Here is a 24102-nt window from a genome sequence, read left to right on the forward strand (position 1 = left end):
TCCTCATGCTGTGAGAATCATGGACTGGATTTTAAGATGCCGTCAATCATAAAATCATGCAAAATTCTCTTTATAAAGATGTGAGAACACGAGAAAAGCCACCAAGTATCCGGATACATAAATATTTAGCAGAGACGATCTACCTTGTTTTCTGTGTTATCTGTAGTTAGGAAATGGCCAAAGATGACCTCATCAAAAGAAGCCCCAGCCATTTGGCCTTTAAATAGCTACACCTCTCTGCTATATCTCTGCAAACGCTTCCCTTGATAGACGATTTTTCACTGTCTGTCTTGGTTCTGTGGTAGAGATCTGAATCATTAAGGAGGCCTCTGTAAATCATATCCTGAGAGTCTTTCACAGAACAGAGAATTGGAAAACCATGTGTTTCAACAATGGTGACTCTTTGTAGAAAGACAAGCAAACAAAAGACCTTAACTTGGCCAAGGAAATATATTCACGGAGTGGCCTAATATTTGCAGTTCTGATGAAGATTTCAGAACTTTACCCGAGTGAAGTAAAAGATGTGTTCCATACACTTACTGTCCCCCATTTGCACAGCTCTGCTCTGAGAACTTTTAAAGTAAAAATGCTCTCCAATGGCTGAAACAGAACATGGCAGGCAGGGCTGAAATGGCATGACCTGTGTGACTCAGCATGCTATCTAAAAGGAACCCATTTACAGCACATTAGCAAAATTAGGAAAGTAAGCCAGCATTCAACTGGACTGAGCCTTGGGCAATTAATAAAAATCCACTCACAAGTTAAAAGTATCTAAAGTACAATTTTGTTTCCTTTTTCCAAGTCAAGAGCTGGTTTTGGAAGAATAAAAAATAATCATTATAATTTATTCTGCAACAAATACTATGGAGATAATCTAAACTTCACAATTATGTATGAAAACTGAGACAACATTCCATTTATAAAGTGCCTTCATGGACCCAAACTAGAGGTCAGAGTTCTTTATTGACAAGCCATATTTAGTCACATTTACAGAAAGGCAAGGTCCCACAGGGAAGCAGCACAGCACAGTGGAAAGAACTCTCGACATGGCATGGATAATCGCATTCGAACATTGGCTTTGCCACCACTTAGCCCTGTAATCTTAAGGAAATGAGAGCTTTTCTGGACCTCAGGTTTCTCATGAAAATGAGAGGTAGTACAGACTGTTCCCAGCACAGTCTTTGCTTAGGTGTGCAATTCTACGGTAAGTAATGTGTTCTCTTAAATCCCAGCATTTGCACCTTGTTGGTTCCCATGTACTGTCTGTAAAAACACGGACGTTCCGATCAGCTGCACTGGGGGTTATTGATTTGGCTGCTCTACAGAGGTACATAGAAGTCACAGTATTTTGGCTGCCAGTACGTATGTGTAGGCTCTGAGGAATCTAGATAAAGGGAAATCACAATGACATCTGTCGCTATGATCTTATGCCTCCACTGCAAAGGGGAGTGGATGGCAGTAGAGGGACACTAACCTACACGTAACTAGATACTGTCCTTCACGAAGACGCACACTTCGGTCAAGTTCTTCATCAAGGAATACAAGGAATTTTGAAAATACACCTAGTTGGGGACATTTGTCTGGTAAGGTAACTTTCCCTGAACAAAGCAGGTTTGTTATTCAGAGAAAAGACTTTGGTTATTCATAGATTGGCAAATTTATACTCAGATTCGCTTTTTAAAAATGAATATTGGCCTAATGTTAGGGGTATTCTGATTTAATTTTACTACCATAACCAGGTAGTATTTCTTAGTGGGACCACTGGTTAGTATTATGACTGCATCAAGAACACTAGAAGACAAGCTTTCTTTCTGTGAAAGGTTGTTTCTGCTCACATTTTCTTTTCTTTCTTTCTTTCTTTTTTTTTTTTTTGGTACATACAGGTATGCCAACATTTAAGCAAAAGTGTAAATGCCAAACTGCAGAATGTTATGAGTTGGCAAGCTCTTGGAACAAAGTGCAAACTTAGTTCACATCAAACATATTCCATGCCTCTCCAAAGGAAAAGCAACGCTCATGGATTGGGCACTGAGGTCTAGTTAAACAGAAGCACACATTTCAACAACAACTTCACTTCCGTAAATCTTATAAGCAGCAAAGTGGACTCCATGTGTACAGTGTCGATACAGTGAGTCACCAAGTTTAGCCTGGGAGGCTCACATCTGAGTCTGTGCCTTCATCTAGACCTCTCATTTCCAGCAGTGTGCCCCAACCCACAGAATATCCTGGGATCCGTCTGACTCAACTACTCAGAACAGAAATGAAAAAGCAGTCCAGGACCAGGACATTTCCATTTGTATGTTCCCTCCTGAAAGATTACCGAATTTGTTCCAATCAAACACAATCTACTGCAGGGAGTCCTGGCTTTAGAACTGCCTGGCAAAAAACAAACAGGGTTTGAAATCACCACTTGATTTACACAAAGGGCACCATAGACATTGTGTGGTCTTCTGCTGCAGTCGAGACTGCTGTAGCTCTCCTAACACAGACTAGTTCATAAATTGTAGGTCAGAAGTAGGACAAAAGGAACTAAAAAACTCAGGCAAAAATCAACAGTAAATTCGGCCACCTTACTGATAAAGTGTCTGTCACTGATCTACACTCTTCATTTTTGCCTTTCAAGGTTTTTAAAATTTTGCTAACTATTAACTTATTTAAACTAAGGGGATTTTTTGCTGGGATAAATGGGGCACAATGGAAACATGTTCACCCAAACAGCATCTCTCCAGAAGAACACTTGAGTGTTAAGCACCTGTCATCTCTAATTACAGTTGATTTATTATTTAAGACAGGGTCTCTATGTATCCCTGGCTGTCCTGCAAGACCAAACTGACCTTGAACTCCAGAGACCTGCTTGCCCATGCCCTCTGAGTGCTGGGATTAAAGTGTCCATCATCATGACCATTGAAATTTTATTTTTCAAGTACTGGAGACCCTAGAAAACCAACTATTTGTAAGATACCCATTTTAGAAAGAATTCTATATCGCCATATTTGCTCCACAGTGATAACAGTTCACACTCAATCAAGTGCTGTCCTAGAATTCCTGGAAGTAATTTGTACTTGTGCAAACAAAATCAGAAAACAAAACAAAACAAAAACCCTGTACTACTTGGCACCTGAAAAGAGGATGAAGATGTAAAATGTCACTGTCACAGTTATTTCTGCCAACTCTGTGGTGCTTTTTCTCATCACTATCAGAATCTATAAAAATGATGAGGACAGCTACTGGAGGATTTCCCACAGACAGGTGAAGGGTTTAGAACCTGTAATGGAGGAGAGTTTTTGGTTTAAATGAGTTTTTCCAATGTATCTGCACTTTTGAAACTAGTCTACAAAGTATCTTAATGTGATCACTGAATTTTTTATAAAGCAAAATAATGTTCTTTTTCACAAGACAAGAAATTTAATATACTTAAACCTATGCTGGAAATACACAAAAGACAATTATACATGTTACTAGCAAGTCTTATTTTGTACAAATTACAGAATATCCATTAAAAAACCATACATATGACCTTGATGGTACATTTCTATGCTGGCAAATATATTTTCGGATACAAAGGCACTTTGAAAACCCAATATGGTTTGGTTCATAAGTTTGCAAGGTACAAACAATTTTACAAACGTATGATTACACTGAAGAGCATCAACAACTGTGACATCACATAGAAAACAGACTTCTATTTGTAAAAACAACACTGGTTTTGTGGGAATACAAGCAGTGGTTTCCAGCAGCTTTAGTGAAGATATTCAGAAGACTGGCGGCCCCCGGTCTGAATTTCTCACTGGCTGGGTGAAATGATAGGATGGGCTGAAGGTGATCAGCAAGAACCCCCAGAAAAAAAAGAGAGAGAGAGAGATAACCCAAGACCCCAGAACAAACCCAGAAACCTTAGCAATCGGAATGGCTTGGAGGGAGAGCACACAAGGCCACAGTCTGGGCAGGATCCGGCTGTGATCCCCAGCTCACGCCGACTCTACCTGCACTACTGGGTGCTTCCGACGAGATGTAGTGTTGGCGTCTCCGTTTTAGAGCACTGGGTAGTACAATGCTTTGGATTGTACAGTACTGGAAAATTTTGGTCCTCAAACAATTTCTTTTCATTGACTACATTGCTGCAAAGTCAATCTGTACATAAAGCTGCCTCACTCCAGCCTGAAAAGTTAGAGAGAACAATTAGAACCAAACCTGTAATAAAACCTGTAACAGATGAACATTCTAAAAAAGTGGCAAGAAAGCAAACGCCACCTCATTTTTCTTTGAAAATGGAATCATTTTTGTCTTCTGCTTCTAAGAAACAATGTATTTTCATTTCAAGTTGTCAAACTACTACAGAAAAAAAAATTCTATGCTATTAGTCACACACCCTACTCATGTGCTATTAGATAGGGTTATCCATTTGCCCTCACTGTTTAGAGAACACGACAGTGCTTGATTAGCCACTATTAAAACCAGCTTACCACAGGCTAGCTCTTCCCATGACAACATAGGCACTTATTTTTAATAATCACAACCAGCAACTGGTTACTTATTTTACATGCCAGTTCCTTCAGTTTGGGATATGAACTTGCTATTCACGAACATTGCTCTCTAAATTACCCCCTATTTCATCTATATTATCAATTTTATTCTTTCAATTGGGTCATTTCTCTTAGTGTCAAACACACTATAGTTTCTTCTACCTTAAAAATCTTTTACTTTACCCAGCATCCCTTCCTGCCTGGATAGTCTCAATCTCTGCTCTTGTGGGTAGCCAAAATACCCAAACATGTCCACAGTCATCGTCTCTAATTCCGCTGCTCTTGCAGGCATTTCAACCCTGATTTTACATCTCACCACTTTCTACAACTATCTGTCAAGCAACTTCCAAACTGCTCAGACCATTCCACAGTCATGATTATCAGGAATAATTCATATTACCAGTCTCCTCGTGCCAAACACTTTCCCTGTGACACTTTCCGAGAATATTCACTGGTTAGTCTCCTTCACTGTTTCTTCTATAATTGAGCAATAACCACTGACAAAAAGCTTAGTCCTTGTAATCTATACTTGTTCTCTAATGGTCTCCTCTTACAGCCAGACTGTAAGTCAACCTTTGCATGTGTTCATACCTCCACGTTTGTATGTCCAGACTGGAGCTTGCACCTACCACTTACACTGGAACTTGACATTGTTGGGTATCCAAGAAGCAGCACAGGGCCACTGTACTCTTTCTTCCCATCACACCAGTTGACCTACCCTCAGGACTGCTCCTTCTAAACCTCTTTCTGTTTCTCACATCCAATATCCAATCTACTTGCAAAACTTGGTGGCTTCCCGTCCAAAATATTATCCAAACCAGAACTTGACCACTTTACATCATCTCCATCACTTTGAACCCACCCTCGCCACCATCAACTCTTGTCTAGATGTTATCAATGCCCCTTGCCTGGCTTTCACATTTCTGTTTATTCTCAGAATACTAACTACAAGGACAAGTGTCCCTCTATGCCTCCAACCACTCAACAGCCGATCTCCCTTCGTCTGTACAATGGCCACCACGCTGCTGTGGAATGTGGCTCCTGACTTGCCATTGATCTCACTGATCACTCCTCCTCCTCCTCCTCCTCCTTTGTTTACTCCCCTTAGCTATACAGCCTTCCTGTGAACTTTGCTCCTTACGACAGCCACATGACTGTTGCGGAGTATTCCTTTACACTGTGAAGATGTGTCACTGTGATTGGTTCAATAAAGAGCTGAATGGCCAATAGCTAGGCAGGAAGAGGTTAAGCGGGACTTCTGGGGACAGAGAGGATTCAGAGAGGAAAACAGGTGGGGTTGTGAGTCAGACATGGAGAAAGCAGCATGAACAGTATGGAGAGATGGCATGCAACAGAACGTAGATTAAAATGAGATAATTTAAGTTATAAAAGCTAGTGGGACAAGCCTAAGCTAAGGCCAAGCTTTCATAATTAATAAAAAGTCTACATGTTGTTATTTGGGAGCTGGTGGTACAGAGAAAGACTTGCTACAGAAGATGTTCTCATCACACCCCTAATGAAGACATCAGTGAGGTCTGTCCTCACAACTCTGTAGTGATATATTATGTCCCCCAATATATTGTGTACCCTAATAAAACTTATCTGGGGTCAGAGAACAGAACAGCCACTAGATTAGACATAGAGGCCAGACAGTGGTGGCATACACTCTTAATCCTAGCATTCCAGAGGCAAAGATCCATCCGGATCTCTGTGAGTTCAAGACCACATTGGAAACAGAGCCTTGTCTTCACAGTTTATATTCTATCAGGGCCTGGACAGGAAGAAGAGGGAAGGACAAGAGAAGAAAACACCAGTTGTCAGATGTAATGCCAGAGGGGAAAAGACCGCTTACGGATACTTCAGACAGCCCAGTCTCCTTCCACCCTCACCCAAATCCCTGCCACTTTGTCCGGTCAGCCCAGGACCAGACACTCCAGACACAACTACACTGCCACTTAAGATCGTAAAGATTACTTATTCAGTCAGTTTATCATTTCTGTTCTTCCACTATAATGTAATCTCTCCAAGAGAAACATATTTGTCTTCTTTTGCATTCCAGACTCCCAGAACCTCCGTAATATCTGACACACAGCACGAGGTCAATAAATATTACTGAATGAATTAAAATCCTATTAATTTCTTTCTTTCAAGCAAAAACTACTTTTAAATAGAAGCAGGAAAAAAAAAGGAAAGAAATGAGAATGCTCTTGCCAATACTTTATAAGGAGAGGTTCTCAACAGGGGATAAAGAGGTATTAATGTGACCTTAGAACAGTAACACTGGGCTCCTCAAAACACCCCTCATTTCTATTACAGCTCATTTTTTTCTGGAACTCAGGTGGAAAGGTTCTGTGCAATACTGATGAATGCCTAAGCTAGCTTTAGGACCTATTCCAGTAGAATAAAGAAGTAGACAGACCCTAGGTTGTCAGCACAGAAAATATGCTTTTTGCCTTCCCGCAAAAGCCTTCCCATGACAAGCTACAACTTTTGCTATTTAACTTACAGAAAAGTGACCTTGTTTCTACTTCCCTTTGGCTGACAGGCTTGTAGGGAGGAACTTAGCATTTGTATGATCTTTACCCACAAATGAAAACCTAAGCCCAGTTCTCCTCACCGAAACAGTGTTGATGAAATCAGTGCTACTGATTTGCGGGAGTGTTATATGCTCATCTAATATTTAACAAGTAGTTAATAAACCTGCTTCCCTAGAGTGGGCACTGTTGTCAGGAGCATGTGTGAATGAGAAAAAAATTTCACTCGCTACAAAGGCTGTTATTATAAATTATTCTGATTTACTGCAAGGATATGAGTTGATTTACTCAACCCAGATGGCTCTGGGATCGTCTATGTGTAATCTTAATAGAAAGTAAAAATGTTGCCCAAACATATTGTTTAATATCTTTTCTTTTTAAACAAAATTGCTAATGAAAGTAAAATGGGCAAAACAGTTGGGCTCCTTTTTATTGCCTGCCGTTGTCATTACCCCAGTCTTAGCACGGGGAAGACAGTAATAAGAAATGAGTAGCCCAAGGCGATGAAGAGGGGAGAGAAAAACAAAGGGCTAGATAAATTATCTTTGCATAATCATGAGTTAATTACTCAATCTGATATCAGTCCCTGAGGGGATAGCAGCTTTCCACAAAAGCTCAGTCCAACAGCAAAGATAAAGAAGTCATTTGCTGCATCCGCCTGTCCCAGTGGGCCGGGCAGCTTGCTTCTCCAGTTCCCATGTTCATCCCAGTCTCCTTCAGAGTAAAGAGAAAGCCAAATTTCCAAAGAATCTTCCGGCCAGTGACCAATGCCTGACACAAAGAGATCTAGGGTTTCCCGACAGGAAGACGTGACAGCTATCCCAGTGGTCTGCGCCTTCTTTAATGGGAAGGATGGCTAGTCATTTTAACCCTCAGTTCACTGCCCTGTCTCCACCCCAAAAGTTAGCCTGGTGCTATGGGCTCGGGATAGCGCCAAGAAAGAAGTTAGAGTCAGAAAAACCAACAGGAATATGACTGCAGAAATGGTTGTTTTACTGGTATTCTCTTGGACCAAAGCCATAGATTCATTTTTGCTTGAGGTTTTGACTGAACATGTTAATCTTTATTCCTTTGAAATGCAAAAGGGGGGGGCTAGGAAGATGGCCCAGAGATTAAGAGCACTGCTCGCTCTTCCAGAGGACCCAGGTTCAATTCCCAGCACCCTTATGGAGGCTCACAACCATCTGTAATTCCAGTCCCAGGGATCTGATGCCCTCTTCTGGCCTTTGCTGACACTAGGCACACACATGATGCACAGACATACATGCAGGCAAAACACCTACACATATAATTTTTTTAAAAAAAAATGTAAAATGAAGTCATGCCAAACTATCTTTCTTTTCCACGAGAGATACTACAGAGTTAATGAAATGTAAGTAAATATGACTAAATTGTAAGTCAAGAATAACAATCTAACTGGTTATCACGACACACCTGTTATCCCAGTGCTCTTGAAACAGAGGCAGGGGCAGGAAGCCTATAACTCTGAAGCTGCCCTAGCTACAGAGCAAGTTCAAGGCCAGCCTGGGCTACTTAATGACACAGCCAGTGAGAAGAACCAAGAACTGGGGATACAGCTCAGTGCTGACTTAACATCACAAAACAAACACAAGGAAAAAGAAAGAAACCAGACCTGGCGTCTTTTTCTGTAAACCGCCTGTGGTCACGAACACATTAATCCCTATCTCTGTAACTGACACCTCGCGGGCTCTCAGGAAGTGCCGGTGTTGCCGCCGCGGCCATCATTATTGTGTCCGCTCCTACCGACCAGCCAATGAACACACAGACCATATGGTTTAATGGAAACAGCAGACCTAGGGATACATAAGATCCCATAGCTGTCTACTTAGCCTCCCGGACTTTAGGTACATGTGATAAAGGAAGGTGAGAAAAAAGGCTAAGGAAAAGTCTGCAGAGCAGGCAAACAAAATCAATACCCAATAAACATTAAAGCCCATTACAAAAAGAAAAAAAAGAGGGTTGGAAGGGGAGGAAACCAGAAACCTACTTAGAGAAGGGAACACGACCCTTTCTTCTGCATACCACTCAAACAGAGAGCACAAGCCTGGACAATGCTGCCGGTCAGAGAAAGGGGGATTACGAACACAGGGACTGGAGGAGGCGGGGGGTTTCTGTATTTTAGGGACCCTGACTTGTGTTTGGGAGGAGGCTTTTTGATTCCTTCCTGGATATACTGTTCACTTCTATTTTCAGGTCAGAGGACAGAGCACAAAAGGCAGGAAGCTGGGGGCTCAGGAAGCCGGGGGCTCAGGATGCTGGGGGCTCAGGACTTAACTGGCCTAGAGGGAGAGCAAACTGGGAAACTGAGTAGGGTTCTGCCAGGAGAGAATGTGCAGCGGTTTGGCTGGCTGTTGTGCTTTAAGGAATGGAGGAGGATAATGAGCCTCAAGTACATTCGAGATCTTTCTTTGAACATATTTAAGAATTTTTCTTCAAATACTATTGCTAATAAAACAGAGTATATTAAGGCTACAACCATAATTGTGACGTATACCATTAACAAGTGATCCTGGCCAGTTTAAACAAAAGCCATCAACCACTGCATTGCTTCTAACCCAGAGTCTCACTTTCTGTTTCTCCAGTTATCAATTGATCATTCATTTCAAACCATTAGTTTACATGGCCACTGAGGAAGACTTTGCTGCACAAGACAACTTGGACGGTCCACACTGGATTACACCTCACTACTATTCCTGAAGGAGTATACGCCCCCAAGTGACTTCCAGCAGCTCCCTCCCCTCTCCCACACTCACACACAAGCCTGTCTTTAGCAGCTGAAGAGAAATCGGTGACTCTGGAAAATGATAAAAGGACAAGGCCACACAGTTCTAAATTCACACAGATGTAGACCACGTAACTAAATAGAAACTTCAAACTGTCTGATTTCTGTTTCTTTCCGTTTAAAGTTACCTAACGCAAGCTTTCATGAAAATGTCTGTAACCAAGGCCAGCCCTTACATTCTCACTCAGGGTCAGCGGGAAGAAAGACACCAAACACACACAGTCAACTCAGTCAACTCCTTCAGAACCAAGAATAGACACTTTCTACAAGAGTCAGCGCCAGTGTAAAAAGTGAATTCATCTACTTTACATCTACTCATTTTGTGTGGGGTGCTTGTGGAGGTCAGGGGAGTCAATTTTCTCTTCCCCTCATGTGACGTAGGTCATTAGGCTTGGCAGCGAGGTCCTTCAGCTGCTGAGACATCTCACTGTATGTGATCATTTTTGCCTCCCTCGAAAAAGCAGTCAACTAGGTTTCATTTTGGTAAGTGAGAGTTCTACGTAAGATGTAACTTAAAACACAAAGTAATTTAAAAATTTACTTTTATGAAGTGAAATCTGTTACAGCAAGCCCTGACATTTGCTCATGCTTCAAGGACACACATTACTACTGCATAAGCAGAAAAGGAAATAAATTATTTAAATATTCTATTCTGGTATGTGAGCACTAAAAAAAAAAAAAAAAAAAAAAAAAAGATTAAAAAAAAAACCCTTTAGAATCACTAAGTGTAAATAAAAGTTACTTTAGAATGTGACCCCTACTTCTCCCCGGTGGCGTGGGGAAGGGCTTTGATGACCTTCACAGCAAGCCTCAAAGAGAATCCCTGGTAGCTACAAGGAGTGAAATCAACTAGTCAGGACCTTCACTGATAAACGGCTTTAAATATTCCAAGCTCAAATATTGTTTCTGAAACAGAAGCGGCAGCTGAAGGCACGTTCAAATTCAGCCATTTCCAAAGGCAGGCAGGGTTAAGACTTGGGAAGCCTCGCCGTGCTCCTGCGGTTACAGCTTCAGCAGCCCCGACAGGCAGCGGCTGCCAGCGTGGTTCTCAAACGAGAAGCTGCAACACTCCTTTTCACAGAGAGCTGTGAGTCAGCGACAAAGCCGGGAGTGTGCAGGTGTGCAGGGTGTGCTAGAAGGGGGCTCACAGAAGGCCCACTCCGAGGAGGGGCGCGGCACTCGGAGAAGACACAGGGTAAAGGAGAGGACCGTGGTCGGGGGAGGGCAGTAAGCAGAAGGTTACTGCCATGTCCCTCTCCTTTGTCCCTGAAACATGGAGCAGTGAGAAGTATTCAGATAGACTGCATAGACCTCCAAGGCTTCATTAAGAAAGTCACGATGAAGCACATTTATAGAGATGAGACAATTTATATACTATGTCTCTCAAAAAGCTGTTAAAATTCTGAGCAAGTGGTACCAGCACACTGTACAGCAGTCTTAACTGCATCTAAGATTGGGATTATGTAAATCCTAATTAACATTAGATCTGTCAGTAATTCATCCATAAGGAACCTAAGCATGTGTGTCTCTCATCAGGAGGCAGAATCTCTAATTTCTGTAATGCCTTGAATTAAACTAGACTGCATATTATATTCATGTCTGAAGATGTGAGGGAGAGAAAGAGAAATATATAACCAGTGACACATACATCACAGAAAAGTAATTCTGCTTAGAGGACTGCTTAGACTCCATTCAACAATACTAACTGAAGTGGAAGGCCCTGAGTCAATATCCAGCACTGGAAAAAATAAAATAAAATGAAAGAAAGAAAGAAGATAGTTAAGAACTTTTAAAGGCCTTCCAAATGTTGACTCAGGTTGGAGAGCAATGTTTCCTGCTCTTTTCCTTCAGTAGCATCAATATTTGACATGTTAAACATAGGATTTTTAAAGCTAGCAGATGCAGAGAAACATAAGACTCTTAAAAGAGGTTTGTAACGAGTCATACCTGAGTAAAAATATTATGTGTTTGGCTTAAGATCCACCTGGCATCAGCATCAGGGGCGACTATGAGCTTCAAGGTCCCAACGTAAACATCAGAACAGAGCGTCCAGAAGTGCTGTTCCTGTAAGCTGTAAACTCCTTGTAACTGCTGCACCTGAAACACAGGCCAGATGTCAACATCAGGATCAAGACAGCCCCCTCCTACCTACATAAACCATCAGGCAATCAGAAAAAAGGGATGCTGGGACAAATGCCCATGGAGTACTCGTGTTCCGGTGACATTGAGACAGACTGGAGAAAGAGAATGAACAAACACTTATCAAAATCTGTAGCGACATCTGAGGGGAACTAGAGGGAAGTTCTCATTTCACACGTGGATCAGAGAAATGTTTAAGTACAGCCGGGTTACAAAGCAGGACAAAGTATGACAAAGTATGTAGACCACAGAAAAAGGGGGAGGAAACAAAGGCCAGGAATCAACACAGACTTAGAAGTGATAGAATTCATTCCATTGACAAGGTTAATGGGCCAGAGGGACATTTATTAAAGATACACTTTTGAATACCTACACAAATGGACAAAACCCAGCGCATGCAGTTAAGAAGTACGACAGTGAGATGACCACTCTCCCTCCGTTTCCTGATTTTGCAGCTCCCCTAATTCCTTCTCCGGCTCTCCCACCTGTGCTCTGCATTTGGAGGTGAAAACAGAGCCAAGAGAGCAGAACTCTGGCCTCTCCCAGGGTCACCACATGCCTTCCCAATGCTTCAGACATTCCTCTGTCCTCATGTCCCCACCCCCGAGAACCTGAGCCATGGCCTGCACATGCTGGCTAGCACTCTACTCCTGAGCTACTTCCTGGCCTGACTTTCAATCTTTTCAGTCCTAATCAGTGCCACGATGCCAGATGTGCTACTTAGCCGTCATCCTCCCGAAATGTCTGGATGTATTATCAACAGAGTCTTATTTGGAACTAACTTCCTGCTCTCCAACACTTCCCACCCTCGTCTCAACCTCCACAGCAGCATTACCGTACACCAAGCTGTGAGACAGCACCTTTCCCCTTCACTAATGCAAACCTCTAAAAACACATCCCAAATATGTATTCGCCTCCATCTTGCTGCCAATGACAGAAGTCTGAGCCAGCTTTTAAAACATGCTCTCTACATAGGACAATCTTGTTAAAGCACAAAACTCATTACATTCCCACTGCACCAAAGCATTCCAGATCTTCCCACTGAGAGTGAAGTCTAAGCCCCTTAACATGACCAAGACCTCCTAACATCTGGTCCTTGCCTTCTTTCCAACCTGCCAATCACTTTCCCCCTTATTTATCATGCTGCAGCCACAAAACCTGTTTTGCTAGTCTCCAAATACACTAAATTAGTTCTAGCCATAGCTGCCTCCCATTAGTGGTTTTGTGTGTGTGTGCATTCTGGAACATTCTTCTTAAGGATTTGTATATGCCTGGACACTTCTGGCCATCAGGGTTTCAGTTTCCTTGGATATAGTTTCCTTGCTGAATCTGATGTGGCCATCCACATCTACCACATTCTCATTTCATTTCTCACAGTGCACATCACTGACATTTTCATATCACTAACATCACTTAACATGTTTGTGCCCACTAGACCGTGAGCTCCATGAGAGCACAGTGTCTTTCTTTGTTCACCATTTGTCTCTAGTGTTTTAGAAGAGGATCTGATACACAGTGAACACCACAAAAACAAAACAAAATAAAACATAACAAACAAAATCATCTAGAAGGTGGCGGAGATGGTTTCAGCAGTTAAGAGGACTTGCTGCTCTTCAGAGAACTGGAGCTCAGTTCCCAGCACCCACATCAGGCAGCTCACAACTGCTGGAACTCCAGCTCCAGGGGCTCTGATGCTCCTCTGTCCTCAAAAGATACCCACACACGTGGCATACATACACAGAAACACATGCATATGCATAGAAATAGACATTTTTAAATACACTGGTGTGGTGGTGTGAATGAGAATGGTCCCCCATAGGCTCATATATTTGAATGCTTAGTCCCCAGGGTGTGGGAAGGATTAGGAGGTGTGGCCTTGTTGGAGGAGGTGTGTCACTAGGTGAGGCCTTTGAGGTTTCTTTCTTTTTTTTTTTTTCGAGACAGGTTTCTCTATGTGTAGCCCTGGCTATCCTGGAACTCACTCTGTAGACCAGGCTGGCCTCGAACTCAGAGAGATCCACCTGCCACTGCCTCCTTCCTGAGTGCTGGGATTAAAGGTGTGCGCCACTACCGCCTGGCTGCTTTGAGGTTTCGAAAGACCACAGCAGGCCCAGGTGTGTGTATGTGTGTGTTTGTCTGTCCCTCTGCCTGCAGATCAGGATGTAGCTCTCAGCTACTGCTCTAGTGCCATGCCTGCCTGCCTGCTGCCATGCTTCCTGCCATGATGAAACAGACTAAACCTCTGAAAGTACAAGCAAGCCCCCAATTAAATGCTTTCTTTTATAAGAGTTGCTTTGGTCATGATGTCTCTCACAGCAATAGAACAGTAAATAAAACAGTTATATACTTATAATATAAGCTTATTTCATTAGTTAACAGATTCTATTTCTTTTAATAGCTCAATTTCTAGACATGGACAGTACACACATTTTCTTTAGTAAAGTTTAGTAAACTCATTACTTTCTAATGAGTTTACTTGGGTTTATATGAATGACATTCATGGTCACCATGCAGTCTTGGAAGAAAGATTAAATTATATGCACATACCACCCATATTTATACAAGATGAAAATCCTAGCAGTTTGGAAACAACATACACTCCAAAAGTTTGCCAATCTTACCCTCTGATAGCACTGGGGAAGTGTATTTTCCAACGAGGGAGGAGTTCTCTGCATTAATATTCCAACAGACTCTCTTAAAAGAGGAATAACACTAAAGGAAAAAAAAAACTTATTAAGCCATGCTTTAATAATCTCTATTTGAAAAAAAAAAAAATCCCTGTCTGCAAGATGGTAATACTATACTTCCTTAAAGTACAGAGTATGATTTAATAGAATTTCAGAAAAAAATAATCTACTGGTCTTTGTTCCAAATTTCTTATAGATTCAGAAAGTTATTGAGTAAAGGATCTAGAGAGAATATATCCACTAATGTATCCATTGATTTATCTATTATTTCTTCTTCTTCTTTTTTTTTCCAAGACAGGGTTTCTCTGTGTAGCTTTGTGCCTTTCCTGGAACTCACTCTGTAGCCCAGGTTGGCCTCGAACTCACAGAGATCCGCCTGCCTCTGCCTCCCGAGTGCTGGGATTAAAGGCGTGTGCCACCACTGCCCGGCCTATCTACTATTTCTAAATCTGGTTATTTATTTACCAGTCATAGCTCAAAAAGAAGCGTGTGTGTATGCACAATACTCATGCACCTGTGCCTGTGGATATCTGAGAAGACTAGAAGAGGGTGTCAGATCCCCTGGGGCTGTCAGCTGTGAGTCACCCAATGTAGGATCTGGGAGCTAAACTCTGGTTCTCTGCAAGAGCAGCAAGTACTCACAACTGCTAAGCCATGACTCCGCCCTCCCCTCCCCCCAGCCCTCTCAGTCATATTTTCATTATTTAAAACACAGAGCAGCCTGGTTACTCCCACAGATGGATGAGGACTCCTCTAGGAAGGGAGTGCAAAGGTCACTATGGACACAGGTGATCTTCACAAACATCTGAATTATTGCTTTAGGTCACTTGGATGACTGTGCTGAAACAAAACGAACAGCACAATGCCGAGGGTGATGCTAGTGCAACACCCTCTAGCCTGGCTAGTCACCAAATTCACCGTGGAGCTCATTTTGCTTTTAGTTTTGGCATGACGAACCAGCATATCTAAGGAAGGTCCACTATCTACAGCACTGCAAAGCTCTGCAGATGATTCCAGTAAGTCAGGGGGTGACATTCTCTGTTCCACTGCTGGCTACAGACCAGGGGAAGAGATCAGAAATAATTTCATGGCTCTTAACAACTGAAGCCACTGCTCACTTTCAACCTTATGCAATCTCTAAATGGCAAATATGGAGTTGTCTTGGAAGCATCTGCAGGGGGTGCGGACCATGGGAATTCAGGCCTGTGATCTCAAAGCATCTCACAGCAAAGTAGCAATGGAACTGTGCCTTAAGGATTCATGATATTTCTAACACGAGAAGAGATACTACTGCAGACCAAGAGGAACAGGGCAATGTCTGGCTCATCATCATAGTCAGAACTGTGCCTAAAGGATTCCTGCTATTTCTAACAGATGAAAAGGAAGAGCAACTACTAATGCAGACCAAAGGAACAGGGGCATTGTCTGGCTCACCATCATATTCCCAAGGAGGCCTAATAAAGTGCTGGTCACCAAGTATGCCCGTGATAAGTGTTGGCTGAATAATTGACAGATACACAGATAGCAGGCATTTTAGAATCTAGATTAAAGAAAAGGACACAGAAAAAGAATTAGAAGTGTGTTTCCAACTTTTACATATAGAATGATTTGAGTAAAAAAGAACAGCAATGGGAACAAAGACAGAGGAGATTCAACAGACAGGAATAACTGGGATCGTACAGTATAGGGGAGCACACAGTGGCAGCCAGGCTGAGGACAAGTCAGTTTACTAAGCATGGAGGCGAGGGAGCAGAAAGGATGGCATTTTCAACCTGGACAGGACTTTCAGTCATACTCAAGGAAAACGTATTTGTTTAGGAAGACAGCTACAAGAATGAAGAATTAAATATCATCTGTGACTCCTCCTTAACCCTAGAGCCTTCGTGCTCTATCTACTAATGAGATGTCCTGATCCTACACCCAAGAGAGTTTGTAACTAGTTCATCCTACTCCACAGCCACAGTGATTTCCAGATCATTCACCTGGATTATTACATTAGCCCCCAAAGGGCTCCTTGGCATCTAATCTTACTGCCCTAAATCCACCTGGCAGGCAGCTTCAAAGATGGCTCCCGAGACCCTTGGGATTCATGTTCCCATGTCATCTACCCCTAAAATGTGTTTAGTGGGGAGGGAGACCTAACAACTTGCTACTAATGGACAGAGTATGACAAGTGATGAAATCAGCTTCCTGATTAGCATCAACACTCTGGCCTCTGACCTAGCTTCTTTCACCCTCACTTGCTACCTCACAGCTGCCATATTGTGAGCTCTTTTCCTAAGAGGCCCATGGGTCAAGAGAAGAAGGGACACCTCTGGAGAGGAACTAGAATCCAGTCCACTAGCCCCAAACAACAGAAGACTATCAGCAGCTGCTTGAGGGAGGCTGAAGTGGCTTCTCTCTCAGCTGACCCTGCAAAGACTGCAGCCCAGGCTGACAACGTGATTGCTGCCTTGGGAGAACTCCCAGTTAGCCATGCCCACAGCCTCCTGAGCTACAGAGACTAGAAGATAGGAATGACATTAGCTACTAGGTTTCTGTGGGATCTGTTCTGCATCTATACATAACAGCTATTTTCTATAGAGCTATGAGGCTAACCCACAAAAAACAAGCACCCAATCCCATGTTCCCTAGTAAACGCTGGGTCAGAAGCTCCCCACTTCCTAAGGGATGAAATGTGAGCTCTTTAACATGGTACTATTTCTGGGGAGAGGAGGGAGGCCTCTGATCCCTCTACCTTTACCGCCTCTCAATCCCCGCTTCACATGTAAGCTCTTCAAACATGACATACCTCACCTTGTTCCTTCCTGTCACGCTTTGGCTAATGGGCCTTTTGTTCAGCTTCTAGGTTTCTTTGAAACTCAAGTCTGACTTCCGTTGGGGTATGTTTGTTGACCATGAACTGTCCTCTGAACTATGCGACGTCTACTCTCGCTCCTATAAAAACATGAGTGATGTGGGGCCTGGTGGCACATGCCTGTAATCCCAGCACTCATGAGCCAGGGGCCAGACTGTGACACCTCGAAAGACCGTCTCAGAAAAAGACAGAAAAAATATCAGTGGTTTCTATGGGATTATTATATTGCAAAATCATCAAGCTGCTTTCCTCTCTACATACTGAAAAGTACTTTATGGATTAGGATTTCTGTTTGTGTCCCCAGCATTTGAGTGTTTGGTCTATAACTATGTATGGAACAGAATTTACAGCTACATCCACTGAATAAAATTAATTCAAAGAGTACACTTTAGGTCGTGAAAAATTACTAAACCTTTCAGAATGTATGAAATATTAACAGAAAACACACGAGTGCAGACTGTAAAGCTCAGTAATGAAACACGTGGCAACAGAAAAGGCATCTCCAGCGGCTTACACATCCCAATGAAGGAAGAAAATACAACCAGAAGGCCATTACTTAAAACAATACAATATGCTCCAGTCCAGGCCTTCCGTCACACATTTTCAGGAGTCATGGTTAGGTCGGAGAGGGCTGGAAAGAAAACCAACTGGAGAAGAAGCAAGGAGCTGGACAGTTAGGACTATTGGCTGTCAAAGAACTCCCTACACTGCAGAGGAACCCCTGTTTCTGCCTAGCATCCACACTAGTAAGATGCACGAAGACTCGAGTGGGAACAAAGAGAGGGACGATGTATGATTACTCTATGTTGGTTTCTTCCCTCCAGCTTCATTTCTCAAGGAGAGGAAAGGTAAGTCAGAAAGGGTTTCACATACTTAAAGGGTCAGCCATCACCTTTACTGACCGGGCTCTTCTAAGAAAACTAGACCGGCCACCGGTCACAGCAAGCACCCTGCTGCAGCCTGGGCACGCCACCTAGCTTTCCTAACAGGTCTGAAGTGGTGTCAGGGGGTCAGGTGTTGGAAGGACACCAAACAGCTGGGGAAGACAGTGCTTGCTCACTCACAGGAAGAAATGAATTCGGAACCAAGGTCATTTTCAAAGTCCATAGAACGTAAAAAAAAAAAAAAAAAAAAGCCTGAAGCGACTCCAGTTTTGACTTTTCAATTGTGTTTAGCTCAGGAGTTTCTGTCCATATTTTTCTGATTAACTATCATGACGGGGAATCATCAAATGGACTTCAGCATGGCTCTATCTAGCCATAATGAAAGGATATGGAGGAAAAGGCAAGCTTAGCAAATTCCTGGCTGAGGTAAGACTGAGAGCTGCATCCAAACCCTGCAGGGAAAGGAAGAGCAAGCATCTGGAACCAGTCAGAGGCTGGCTTCTGGTTGACTAACTCAATTCTAGCTTTCACAATGGAACGCTAGTTTCCTTTCATAAATGACAAGGGATGACTCATTAAGCATGAATTTACCAGTAAAACAAAGTAATGGTTTCATTCTTCAAAAACTCAACATAAATCTATGGTCATACTATAAACATAAAATTAATTCCAAAGCCTTTTAACAGGTTAAATGAGCAACATTTACTCTGTACTTCAAGTAACTCTGCAATGGAAATAAATTCAAGTTTTATTTCAGACACAGCTTTTAGGGAAAGTTCAACATATTTCAATAGTAAATTAAATAACCTAACAGTAACTATAAATAAGGTAAACAATGTATTGGGGTTGGTGAGATGGTTCAGCAATTAATAGTACTTGCTACTCATGCAGAATGAGTAGAACTGAGTTTAGTTCCCAGCACCCATACCAGCAACACACAAGTGCCTATAGTTTCAGCTCCAGGGGGCCCGTGCCCTCTTCTGGCTTCCATGGGCACTCACATGGATGTGTACATACACAGACACACTTAGATATATGCAAATAAAATAATTCTGGGAGTCTGGAAAGATGGCTCAAAGGTTAAGAGCATTTTGTACCCATGCGAAAGACCAGCATCAGTTCACAGCACCCACACAGTGGCTCACAACCCTCCAATGACAACTCTAGGAAATCTAACGCCCTCTTCTGGCCTCCTTGGGCACCAGGCATGCATGTGGGACACATACATACACATATATAGGCAAACACTCACACTCTTAAAAAATAAAAATAGTGAAATCTTTACATTTTTTAAAAGGCATACACATTATGAAAATTTGTGAAGAAAAATGATACTTATAAACTTCAGAGTTTAAGTAATTAAATCTGAGAAAAAATATCTAGCAATAATTAAAACAATTCTTAGGCTGTGTGTGGTGGTGCATGTGCAAACCTTTGGTCCCAGCACTTGGGAAGCAGAGGCAGGTGTATCTCAGATGAGTTCAAGGCCAGCCTGGTTTACACAGTGAGACTAAGGAAAAAAAGAAAAAGAAAGAAAGAAAAGAACAAAAGCCCCCCAAACCTACATGATTTTTGCAAATTGGTTTATTTAGTGAATGCTTCCTTCTTACCATTAAGGATTTTTATAACCTATAAATATGGAGAGAAAAAAATGAAAATTTTAAATTAATGTAAATCTAAAGGTAAAGTGTATATGTCTGCCTACTAAAAGAACCAAACCCAAAAATATGTATGTGAATGCCTGCATGTATGGATGTACAACATGCATGTCTGGTGCTCACAGAGGACAGAAGAGGGCACTGGATTCCCTGGAACTGCCGTTAGAGGTGGTGGGACCTCTACAAGAACGAGCCATCTCTCGAGCCCCACTCAAAACCTTTTAAAGGACAAAAGAAGACAGACATTCCATCTCTAACAGTACTGCAAGGTACACGTAGACATGCTCTATTTAAACAACCAAGCCACGGTCATGGATGATTACTATTAATTAATCTTGAATTTCATAAACCTAGTAGAGGACAGATCTGTCAAAGTGATCCCATCTGGGGATGTGGTTCACATATAACTATACTAAACTTCTGGACCCTGGGGTCTAAATCAGTGCACAGGACAGTGGGTGTTTCTTACTTAGTAATGAGGACAATAACAGACACAATAACAGACAATAATAGTCATGAAGAGGTTGCCCCTTTCCTTAAGCATCTGGGACATAGTTGTAACACTTCATGTATCTGCTTTTTGCAACAGAAATAACAGCATATAACATCAAATTAGTAAAGAATTCTATTTTTGTTTATATAGCACTTAATAGCTTTTAAAGTGATTTCATAAAAACTTTGGAACAAAAATATCAGCATATAGCATCAAATTAGTAAAGAATAATATTTTTGTTTATGTAGCACTTAATAGCTTTTAAAGTGACTTCATAAAAGCTTTCCAATTTTATAATCACAACAGTCCAACAGTATCCTTAAGAAAGTGTTGGGGTCACAGCATCTCAGATGAAGGCAGGATCATGGGGGATCACTGACCCAACTCTTTCCTTTTATAGATGGGAAAAACAACTCGGAGAGGCTTAACCAGCTTGTGGTTTGTTAGAGCTGGCTAAGAACCGTTAGTGACACAAAGCCAAGGCTCGAGCTGCCGAAGAGCTTGCGGCTTCTCGGCACAGTTAGGTCTCCTGGGGTCAAGTCCAGTCCTACTTTATTCCCAAGGCCTGGCATCGCGGTCTGAACCACGCACTTAGCACCTGTCCAATCACGTATCAAACAGACAACACATTGGGGGAGGTGCTTCAGTGGGTGAGGAGGACCCAAGCGGGAGGACTTGTGTTTGAGTCCCCAGAAGCCACACTGAGCAGGATGCAGTAAAGCACATCTGCAATCCCAGTGACCCTGAGACAAGATGGGGGTGGAGACAGGAGAATGGACGGAAGCTGGTGAGCCAGCTAGTCTGCGGTATGCAGGGGCAAACAACAAAGACACGCAACTTCAAACAAGGCAGCAGGCAAGGACCAGCACAGGGGGTGCTTTCTGACCCCCACAGGCATGTGTAGAAGTGTTCACATGCCTTTCCAGACACAAAGTCACGAACAGACACATACATATATCACACATGAGCATATGCAAAGTACGCAGTATAAAAAATTCAATTGCCAACAGAGAATCGCTGGAATACAGGATATCCTGCAAAGTAAGAGTCAAGTACCCCCAATTCTGTAGTTCTCAAAAAAGAACCTCTAGTAAACAGAAGGCAATGTGGCATTTCATTGTATGCTTACATACAGGTGAGGAAGAATTTATTTAAGAATACTCAGCACTTTCAGATCTTGATGTATAATTTATTATCTTTGTGTGTTTGAGTCAGGGTCTCGAGTAGCCAAGGCTGGCCTGGAACTGAGAATGTAGCTGAGAACGACCCTGAACAGGGCCTCCCGTCCCAGCCCCCCAGTCTCCGCCTCCTAAATTTTGGGATTACAGGCAGGACTATGCCCTACTTCAATCTGTTACCTTTTTTAAAAAGTTGTTTTTCAGACTTATTTACTTTTCCCTGAATGTATGTATGTGTATCCACATTTGAGCTTGGTGCCCATGGGGTTTGAAGAGGGCGCTGGACCCCCTGGAACTGGAGATGTGGATGGCTGTAAGCCACCATGTGGGTGCTGAAACTAAACCAGGGTCCTCTGCAGTAGCAACAAGTGCTCTTAACCACTGAGCCATCTCTGCAGACCCGAACTTGTTAGCTTAATAAAATATCTTTCCTTCATTTCATGAATGAGAAACTAATACTCATGCCATCGAGCCATCAATATAATAAAGAGGAAATCTAAAAACGTAAGAGACAACACAACCAACCAAGGGAGCCAAAAGCACCCCCGTGCACACAGCTTTAGAAGAGGCCGGAACAAACTCCCACGCGTGTATTCAACATCAGGAGACAGAGGCGTCAAAGAGATGGTGAGAGCGGGAGGAACCAGCCACCTGAAGCCAAGCAGCGGCTTCGCTCTTGCTTTCCCTCCATTTGATAATGAGCTCAGCAGAACCAGTTACCATGAAAAAGAACACAGCCCAGCAGTAAGGGATCACAGTTATGGAAGTGGCTGCTTCTTCTGTGGGCAAGCAGGCCATTGGCAATGTCCGGTGCGGCAGGTTTAAGACTGTATAAATGATAACCCATTAGAATGGCACACACCAAACTACAAGCTCGGTATAACCTTATCTACTTTCAAGGTGGAAAAAATCGAGACATGGAGAGGCTAAGTGATTGCTCAAGGTCACATGTCTAAATGTAAAACCCGAGACAGGCTTCACTTCTAGTGCTTCTAACCAGTCTGAGATATGTCATGGGAACAGCTTTCTAGTTCTTCCAAGGCACCTTTCTCTACAGAAAAGACATGACTTTCAGATGTGTATGAGGCCTGGATTACTAAAAGAAACGAAGCAGCTTGGGGGCATCTGAACAGGAGAAGTGACCCAAGGGGACCTTGGCCGTGTGCAGGAACAGCAATGTGGGGCACTTCTCACACCTGAGCACTGATCAGAAGCAAGTCCCTGACCCTGTGACGACTGCTGGGCGCCAGTTTCAGGAGCCGCACGTTTGCTAGAAGTAAAGCTCACATACGAAGTAAAAAGCAAAGGAATCCATGTTTAACTTCACCTAAAAATAGAAAACCACCCTGAGTGTGTGTGGTGGAGAATCTCAAAGCGGGTTTCCAATTGCCATACTGCACTGCATGCAGGTTACTCTGAAATGTTGAGTTACAGAGGTACAGATGAAATCATGTTTTCAAAGGACTAATTAAGCAAAAGAACCAAGTAGCCTTCATGCAGACTGTACCTAGCAGCAGATAATTTTAAACTATACACAGATTAATAACAAACATTAAAACTGTAAAAGTAAAGGTCACCCTTTTCTTCTTGCAGCAAGTAATGAAGGGCACGCCCATATGCTTTCTGCCTTTTAAAGTTTGCTGAAACTGTTGACAATTCTCAAGTCAAAAGGACATCAAGGGGCCACCAAGATGCTCAGAAGGCCAAGTGTTTACTTGCAAGTCCAGCAACATGAGTCTGAACCCTGAAAGCCCCAGGAAAATGGCAGGAGAGAATTGTTTCCACAAAGGTGTCCTCTGACCCCCATCACATTCACACAGTGGCACACTCACCTCACACGCATTACACAATGTACAGTAATAAACTACAATTTACAGAAAAAGAATGTTAAAGTATATTTAAAATCTCATTTCAAACACCTTCCCTGTCTTCCTAGAGGCAGCTATATTTACTTTGGTTTGAGTTTTTTCCCCTCCAATTTTCTTTCACAAACTATGTAGAGTGTGCTTGTTATTTTCCTTATTACATACATGACTGCAGTGCTCTCACAGAACATATGCTAACATCTTACACATGGCAAATAGTCAGCGCTTTTCAGGGAATATCTTGTTCTCAGACTATTGTATCTTGGAAATCATATCACATCATCAGACACCATCTATATTCTTTCTTTTCCAAGAGTCTCTTACACAGACCTTTCTTGCTGACGAATATCTGTGCTGCTACCAATATTTTGCAATTACAAACATAGCCACAAGAATAATTTTATGAATGTATCTTTTAATGTTTTTGTCAATTTATCTCTGGGATATGTCCCTAGATGTGGAATTGCTTGATTACACAAAT

General features: G+C 42.4%; 1 protein-coding gene across 1 annotated transcript in view; it reads right to left on the bottom strand.

Moving 5' to 3' along the window:
* Positions 1–1836: 1836 nt before the first annotated feature.
* Slc30a7 (solute carrier family 30 member 7) overlaps positions 1837–24102 on the bottom strand; it is a 63972-nt gene continuing 41706 nt past the window's right edge. Inside the window, exons 9-11 of the mRNA XM_006977818.4 lie at positions 14621–14711; positions 11808–11957; positions 1837–4158 (exon numbers count right to left, since the gene is read on the bottom strand). Coding sequence (XP_006977880.1) covers positions 4111–4158; positions 11808–11957; positions 14621–14711 — 289 coding nt within the window. The 3' untranslated portion in view covers positions 1837–4110. The remainder of the gene's footprint in view (positions 4159–11807; positions 11958–14620; positions 14712–24102) is intronic.

Source organism: Peromyscus maniculatus, chromosome 6 (assembly GCF_049852395.1).
Source record: "Peromyscus maniculatus bairdii isolate BWxNUB_F1_BW_parent chromosome 6, HU_Pman_BW_mat_3.1, whole genome shotgun sequence".
NCBI lineage: Eukaryota > Metazoa > Chordata > Mammalia > Rodentia > Cricetidae > Peromyscus > Peromyscus maniculatus.